Source organism: Hydra vulgaris, chromosome 04 (genome assembly GCF_038396675.1).
Source record: "Hydra vulgaris chromosome 04, alternate assembly HydraT2T_AEP".
NCBI classification, from domain to species: Eukaryota; Metazoa; Cnidaria; class Hydrozoa; order Anthoathecata; family Hydridae; genus Hydra; species Hydra vulgaris.
Window position 1 is genome coordinate 20,525,001 of NC_088923.1, and position 8,023 is coordinate 20,533,023.

The 8,023-nt window shown below is 30.5% G+C and overlaps 1 protein-coding gene across 1 annotated transcript; it reads right to left on the reverse strand.

Annotated features, from left to right (window-relative positions):
- Window positions 1–4,810: 4,810 nt before the first annotated feature.
- Window positions 4,811–7,424, reverse strand: LOC136079264 (uncharacterized). Its single transcript, XM_065794990.1, has 3 exons — window positions 7,361–7,424; window positions 5,739–7,267; window positions 4,811–5,539 (listed from the first exon to the last, which is right to left on the reverse strand). Exons 1-3 carry the CDS (start codon window positions 7,422–7,424, stop codon window positions 4,811–4,813), a joined length of 2,322 nt encoding a protein of 773 aa, XP_065651062.1.
- Between the last annotated feature and the right edge of the window lie 599 nt (window positions 7,425–8,023).

Here is an 8,023-nt window from a genome sequence, read left to right on the forward strand (position 1 = left end):
GAATAACAAAAATAAATTAATAAAATTATTTATCAAACGTATTGAACAATTTTAACTGGAGAATAACTGACGTCAATTAAAATTAAAAACATTTTTTTTTCAACTTTTGAATAAATGATCTTGCTTGTTAATGACGACACTTTTTTTTTCACATTTAAAAAATCGATATTAATTCTAAATTGATTAACTTAATTCATTTCCTTGTCGCGCGTATTAACTGCGTTTTTTACTAGTCTAGCGCAACAATTTAAATCTGAGACTGCCCAGTCTGCATATCGAGTATTGTAAATACTCGGAGTATTGATCACGTATAACATACCGCCGTTGATACCAGAAAAATACGCATTTAGTTTTCAGTTTCGAATTTGAGTTCAATACCACTTATGTATCAAAAATACGTATTATTTAATATTTGATCAAAATCGGATACGATATTGTACCCGATTTTGATCAAATATCAGCATATAACGTAGACGATAATTCGTCTGACTTTTTTTCCCGTGAACTTCGGGAAGTGACTTCCCAAAGTTCACGGGAAAAAAAAAGTCAGACGAAACATCGTCTACATATAACGGAAAAACGAAAATCTTTGCTTTAAAGCGCATGCTTAAACTGAAATTGTGAAAGCAAAATTTAAATTAAAAAGTTTTCTCTTAAGAAATTTAGTGAAAAGTTTGTCTGGAATGAAAAGGAATAGTAAGAAATATATGAAAAGTTGTATGAAGAGATATCGTTATGCTAAAGCAGTATCGCATATCTCCAATACAGTTACTGTACTTTTTTGTACTAAAAAAGTTACTAAAACTTTATCATAAAAATATTTATTACTACTTTTAAATTAATTTAGTTTTATGAAGTCCTAAATTAATATAATTCAAATATATTATAAATCCTATCATTTCATACCTTACTTATCTTATTATGTTGATTATTATTTTATTAACATTTCTGTTATGCTATTACCTTTTTTTTGTACTGTTTTAAAAAATTTAGAAAAATATATTAAAATTTCGAGCCAACACTGACATTTTATTGTTCCTAAATGTTAAATTTTGTTATAAGGATTGCAGTTCTTTTATCTTTTTTTTGCTCTTTATTCAATAAGTATTTGATTTAAATTAAATATAATTATAATTTGATATTTTATTACGAGATATATGTTTTTATATATGAATATACATCATGGCCAACTTTATTTATACGGCCGGATATTTTGCATTTTGAAGAAAAAAATAGAAGGCCAGTTTTTAAAATCGTAATGTTTCATAAACTTAATACATTTTGAACATTTTCAAAATTATTTTACTTTCTAAATTTAAAAAGTCCACTAAAGTTGTATATATTCATAATTTTAGATATTAAACGAACATTTATTAAGAAATAAATAAATAAAAAGAGTCTTTATTTTAAAATTTAGAATAAGTAAAAACAATGTAAGAAATAAGAACAGTTATAAAAAATATTAAAATATTTTTTTTTTTTCATTAAAAAATAAAATAATTATATTATAAATAATTTATTAAACATTCTCAAATTTTTTCTTTTTAAAAGATTTTACATGATCAACAGCTACTTCGCTGGTAGAGATAATTTTTTTATTATTAAGAAAAATGTTGATAACAGCTCTTCCAGCAAGTTTTATCCCAATTTTCTCATGCATGGGAGAAGAAAAAGTCTGAAAAGAGTCATAAAAGTGGTTTATAAAATATTCTAAAGCTTGTCGTGCATGTAAATTAAACTTCTTTATTTTGTTATAAGAGTAGTCAATCATAGCAAAGGATGTGCAAACATAATCCAAAAGTGATGGTGAAGGAATAGTGAGACCACCCCTAGAAATAATTGTTAAATAAGTATGATCAGGATTGCTTTCATCAATATTGACACAACATAAAAATTCTTTACAACATGTACCAAAACGTTTTTTAAGTTTCTTTGCTATATATCCAGCAATATGAGCACCTACTTCCCTACTTTCTGGTGCAAGTGTCATGATTTCTGGAGTACACTCAGCTTTATCAATGTCAAGAAGAAAGTTTTTCAAATCTGTTAAATTATTTTCTTACTCAAGAGGCATTTTCAAACTATCATCAAAGTTAATACTTTCTTTGACTATACTTTTAATTTTTAATATTTTTTCAGAAATAGTGACATCTTTTAAACCCACCAAAAATCTTCCACCGCTCATTTGTCTATATTGTCCAAATCTCCTTTCTAATGGTTCACTTTGAAATCTTGCAGTTAAAACAAAGTGATATCCATCATTAAGTAAGTCCTCGATCAATAAGGCATGACTATTAAGTGTTCTTATTAGTGCTGCAGCTTTCTGAACACTTAAAGTAAACTTCTCACAGTTTGGTTTTTTTTTTGATTGCCAAGCTTCAATCCAATTTCCCTAAGAAATTCAGGTTTTTTATCACCAGAAATGACTGCATTACCTAAAATATTACATGTTGAATATTGACATTTAGAATTTGATAAAACCCACCACTTGTTAAATAATGTAAGAAAATCTGCACTACTTTTAAGATCAGGAAAATATGAGTGAATCGCTGCAGATGTAGTTTCATCAAAAATTGCAAGTGCTAAAGAAACATTTTATTTAAAATTGCCAGGATGTAATACTTTCATTGTTATTTTTGGTACTTTACGCAAGCCAGCATCAAGAGCGATGTCTTTTTCATAAATTTTATAGAACGTGCTCCATTTAATTTCTCCCCCACATACAATTATAGGATCTTTAAATCCATTAAAGTTAAAATTTGGAAATAAAAATCTTTTGCAATTTAACAAATTATTTCTGATGTTATTAATAAGATGTACAACATCAAAACAAAGGTAAATTTTTTTTTAGATTGTCAATAAAAAACAAATCTTTGGCTTGTTGATTCGATGCACAAAGAATTTTTTTAAAACAAGAAACATTAGAGGAATGGTTGTCACACACAATAACTCTAACATTAAATTCACATTCAGTTCAAATACGAAGACATTCAAAAATTTCTTCTTTCAACCATTCAGCATTGATTTTTTTTTTAGGAGACGTTTTAATCACATATGGAATGTTTTGTTTCAGGCCAACTATCATAAAACAAACTATTCCCTTATACATTTCTCCAGACTCATCACTACCAATCATCTCTCCAGCAAAATACTCCTCACATTTTTGCAAGTACATTTCATCAAAAATCAAGCAAATGCCTTGAGATATCTTACTTTCTAATTTTAAACGTTTTACACAACTTAGAGCATCAATATTTCCACTAGTTATTTTTTTAAGTAATGATAATGATGGTAAAGGTAATTCTTCGCACAAAAGTTGGTATGACTGCATAGAAGTATATCGTAATACCAGTGAATATTTTATAATATTGGCTGAATAAATAGGTTTTTTTCATATATTTAATTTGCTGTAATTCAGTCAATACAGATGAAAATTGTTCGGCTTTTGATTTAATGTAGGTAGAAAAATTATGAAGCATACTTTTACAAGATAAACGACAATCTCTTCCTTGACGAAACCACTGAGGCAATGACAGAGGTGAACCTTTGTAAAATAATTTAACATGCATCTCATTGTTTACACGAATGCACTCTGTAACTTCTGGAATAAATAAAGTACTATGACTCAATTTATAAAAAATTACATGATCATAATACTTCATGAATGAAAAACCATCTAGAGCAAGACTTTCAGTAATATCGTCAAAGCTACTAATTAAATCATTCAATAAAAACTGTTCATATTGATCTGGCTGAAATATTCTTTTAGTTGGTGATTTTCTTAACGAATTAGAAGATTTTATAAGTTGTGATGAACTTTCTTCAGTCAAATTTGTGCAATCAAAAATAGTTGGAATAGGCTTTAGTTTTTTTATTAATCTAAAACGTTGATTCCTGTTACCTTTCTGAAAATATTTTTTTTCAAAGTGTTTGATGCATATAACGGAAGAATTAGTAGGTGTCCAATCTTTTCTATTTACAAATTTAATCCAATTTTTTTTTAACTCTTCATTTTTTGGAAACGAAAATACAACTGTAGATACTTCACCATAATTATGATGATTTGAACGACAATTCACAACGCAACCTTTGTTAACCATCTTTTTGAACTTTCAAAGCTGCTTCTTTAAAAAACACTTTTCGAGAAAACTGGCCTTCTATTTTTTTCTTCAAAATGCAAAATATCCGGCCGTATAAATAAAGTAGGCCATGTATACATATGAATCTTTTTAGATTTTTTCATGTTATTTTTTAATTTTTTGTTCGCACAATTCAAGTTATATATGTTTATAGTTTGCATATATGTTTATATTATGTTCAAAGTTAAAAAGTTTTTGATAAATATATGTATGTGGTAATATGTGTTATGTAATCGTTTTATAAATGTGTCATTAAAATAGTATAAAATGTATCTATATCATATATGTATCTATATCAAAATGTATCTATATCAAAATGTATCATATAAATATTATATGAGGTGTTTATATATGTTGTATAAAGTTAAATAAATGTATTGTGTTTTATAGTTAATATACATGTTTATATTATGTTGTTTCCATGTTTTCAAAGTGTGCGACTTGGCAAACGTGTTGAGCAAGATTTTGCGTAAAGTTGTTATTTATGTTCAAGGCCGTACCAGGCCAACTTTGCGCTTCGGGCAAGCAAATAAAATTTGCTTGCCCCCCTCCCAAAAAAATATACAAAAAACACATTATATATATATTTACATGAAAAAAAATTTATTATTGATCACAAAATTTATCGCATCAAGTTAAAAGAACAATTTGTCACCAATGTTTCACAAACTTCAGTTCAAGGTCACTTTTCTGGCTTTTTTGGAGGCAAAGTCACTAATGACATCATCAAAATCAAGTGCGTTGGCCACTTCATGTTCAATTGAAACTACTGCCAGACAAGACAAACGTTCTTGGCCCATAGTTGATCTCAAATAGTTTTTTATGATCTTAAGTTTACTGAAACTTCTTTCACATGTGGTAACTGTAACTGGTAAGGTGAGGAAGATGCGAATAGCAATTGCCGTGTTAGGATAAGCATCAGTCAATGAGTATTTATGAATGAGCTGCAAAATGTCCATCGGGCTAGATTTTTCAAAGTTTTCCATCATGGCAGCAGCTTGATATTTAAAGCTTGCACTTTCTGACTGGAAATCTGAAGAATCTAAATCTGTCTTGTAAATTTTAAACAAATTTTTGGCTTTAGTCTTAAGTTCATCCACTGAACTTTTGGAGAGAGAATGTCCACTGAGGTCAAAATCTGAGGATACTGCAGACATAGCTTCAAACCGCCACTCAATTTGTGTGAGAATGCTGTCAAACACAAGGTTGCACTGGGATCCGAAATCTGTTTCTGGTGACAAACGGCAAAAGTCATCTTCAGCTTCATAAAGTGCCATCGGCTTCACTTTGCGCTTTCTCTTCATAGGAAAGTCTCCTTCAATTCCAATTTGGATAGCTGTTTCTGCAGCCGCTTTGATAATGGTGTCCACCCCAACATCTATCAGATTCTGAATGGAAGCCTTTCATTTTTTTTGCTGCAATGTTAATTGAAATGTTTTTAGACTGAAGCAGTTTGTTTTCTCGGTCAATTAAAGAAAGAATTTGACACCAAAAATCCAATAAACACAGAAAACTGAAATCAATTTGAATGATGAGCTCTTTTGCACTGCAAACTTAGACAGCATTTGTCTTGGGAGTGTGAATTATGGATTCCAAAACTTGAAGAACTTCTTTTATTTGTCTGTGTAGTGGGATGATTGCTTCTTTTTTGGCAGACCATCTTGTATCACTATTTCCCTTTAGTGAGATGGTCAATGTTTTCATCAGTTTTTCCCATCTTAAGGTAGAACTTGAGAAAAAGTTAAAGATGGCTTGAACTTTTCCAAAGAATCTAATCATGAGTGGAGAAACTTCAGCAGCATGGACACCAACAAGGTTTAAAGTGTGAGCTGCACATGGTTTAAATCTTGCAAACTCATTTAGAGAATGGATGTGAGCTTGGACGCCATTATATTTTCCAGACATATTGGCTCCATTGTCGTAACCTTGGCCCCGACTATCAGAAATGCTCAGGCCATCCTTCTCCAGTTTTTCGGTGATTTCAGCTGCAAGGCCCTTTCCAGTTTTTTCGTGAGATTCAATGAAGTCCACAAAGCTTTCCTCAATTGTACAGGTTTCCTCAGTGATGTAGACATACCTGATTATTTGGGTCATCTGCTCTTTGTGGGAGGCATCTGGAGTGCAGTCAAACAAAACAGAGTAGTATTTAGCTTCTCTGACATTTGACAAAATTTCATTCCTGACTTTCTGCCCAAGTAATTCAATCAGCTCATTTTGAATTCGAGGAGAAAAGTAGGATGTTGTGGTTTTCTTTGCCTTAACGGATGCAACGTGTTCAGCCACTAAAGGATAATAATGGCTTATCAGCTCAATTAAGTTCAGAAAGATGCCACTGTTTTGCTCTCCAATTACTTCTGTTGAACCCCGAAGGGCAAGATTGTTCTTGACACAGAACAAAATTGCATCAACAATCACTTTCAAGATATCTCTCCACTTTTTCATCTCTCCGTTGATAAATCTCTGCAGATCAGAATCCAATGTCTTTCTTTCATTGAGATTTTTTTCCAGGTTTTTCCAATCAGAATAGCATCTTTGGTGTTCATTGCTGTTTTCGTGTTCTGGAATTCTTGGGTTTAGTTTTTTACATTCACAAAACCCTTTTGAAATTTCTGAAAAATTGTTGGTTTTTGTCGTTGAAAATAGCAGACAGCAAAAACAAAACAAAGAATCTTTTTTGTTGCTGTACAGCAGCCAGTAGCAAACAAATTTTTCACCATTTGGATGATTTTTTTCATACCATTTTGAGCTGAAGTGTCGCATTCTGTTGTCAAAGTCACAAAGTGTGTTTGGGAAAAATTCTCTTCTTTCTTGCTCCGGCCCATGCTGAATCAAAAAGCACCTTGTTTTATCTGTCATTTTAGGCCATGTAGCTGGATCACTGTGTTGAAAGTTTTCTCCTGAGGTTGCTGAAATTTCTGAGATTTCAGGAGGAAATCCACTGTTGCCCATTTCAATTAGTTTGGAAAGCTGAAAATTTCTATCTTCTTGTGCTTCTGAATCATTTGGTCCAAATTCGTCTTGACTTTGGCCGATGAAAATCTCCTCTTCAATTAATTCCAATGGATGATATGAATTTAAGTCAGTAATTAAAGATGTAGCAGCAACTTCAGCTGTTGAATCATTATCAACTTAATTGCAAATATCCTCTGAAATAATTTGTTTTTCCACAGAAGAGTTTGTTACCAACCACTTCTTGAAACAATTTCTTAGTTTTGCGTCACTTTCAAGACGGTTTCTCCTTTTCTTCTTAAATTCAGCACCAGATAATTTTTTTGCACGATTCATTGTAAAAAATAATGTTCAGAAAATACAACTTTTTATTTTTTAATTGCGCTCTTCTATTGTTTATTTTTTCTTTTTTCTTTTCTTCTCCCTCTTTATTTTTATTATTATTTGCTTACTTTACTTTCTTTAGCTTTCATTTCATTTGTTTCTTTATTTAAGCCGCTTAAATTAAGCGTTCTTTTTTTTAAATTCGAAGTTCTTTTTGTCTTTATTTTTTTCTTTTTAGAATAATTTTTAATGTGTGCGTTAAATTAATTTATATGATCCTTAATGAATCATTTGTTTATATTATAAATAATTATTGGTTTTTAATTGTCATTCTTAAATTCAGCACCAGATAATTTTTTTGCACGATTCATTGTAAAAAATAATGTTCAGAAAATACAACTTTTTAGTGTTTAAGGGTGCTCTTCTGTTTGGTAAATGAGCTTTTATTTTAAAGTTCGTCAGGAGGCGCAATTTTAATTAATTTTCTTATCAACATAAAAGTGACGCCACGCAAATTAGTTTCATAATGTGAAAATAAATTTATTAATTTGGGGAATTTTGCGCCCTCCCAATTTTGGCGCCTTAGGCTGCGGCCCGGCTGGCCCCGCCCT

Excerpts from the sequence above, each read along its gene's own strand:
- LOC136079264 (XM_065794990.1), bottom strand. The coding sequence starts at position 7,424 with ATGAATCGTGCAAAAAAATTATCTGGTGCTGAATTTAAGAAGAAAAGG. Across the intron at positions 7,268-7,360 it reads AAGGAGAAACCGTCTTGAAA|TTGATAATGATTCAACAGCT; the intron begins GTGACGCAAAAC and ends TTTGCAATTAAG. Across the intron at positions 5,540-5,738 it reads AAATAAAAGAAGTTCTTCAA|GCTTCCATTCAGAATCTGAT; the intron begins GTTTTGGAATCC and ends AAAAAATGAAAG.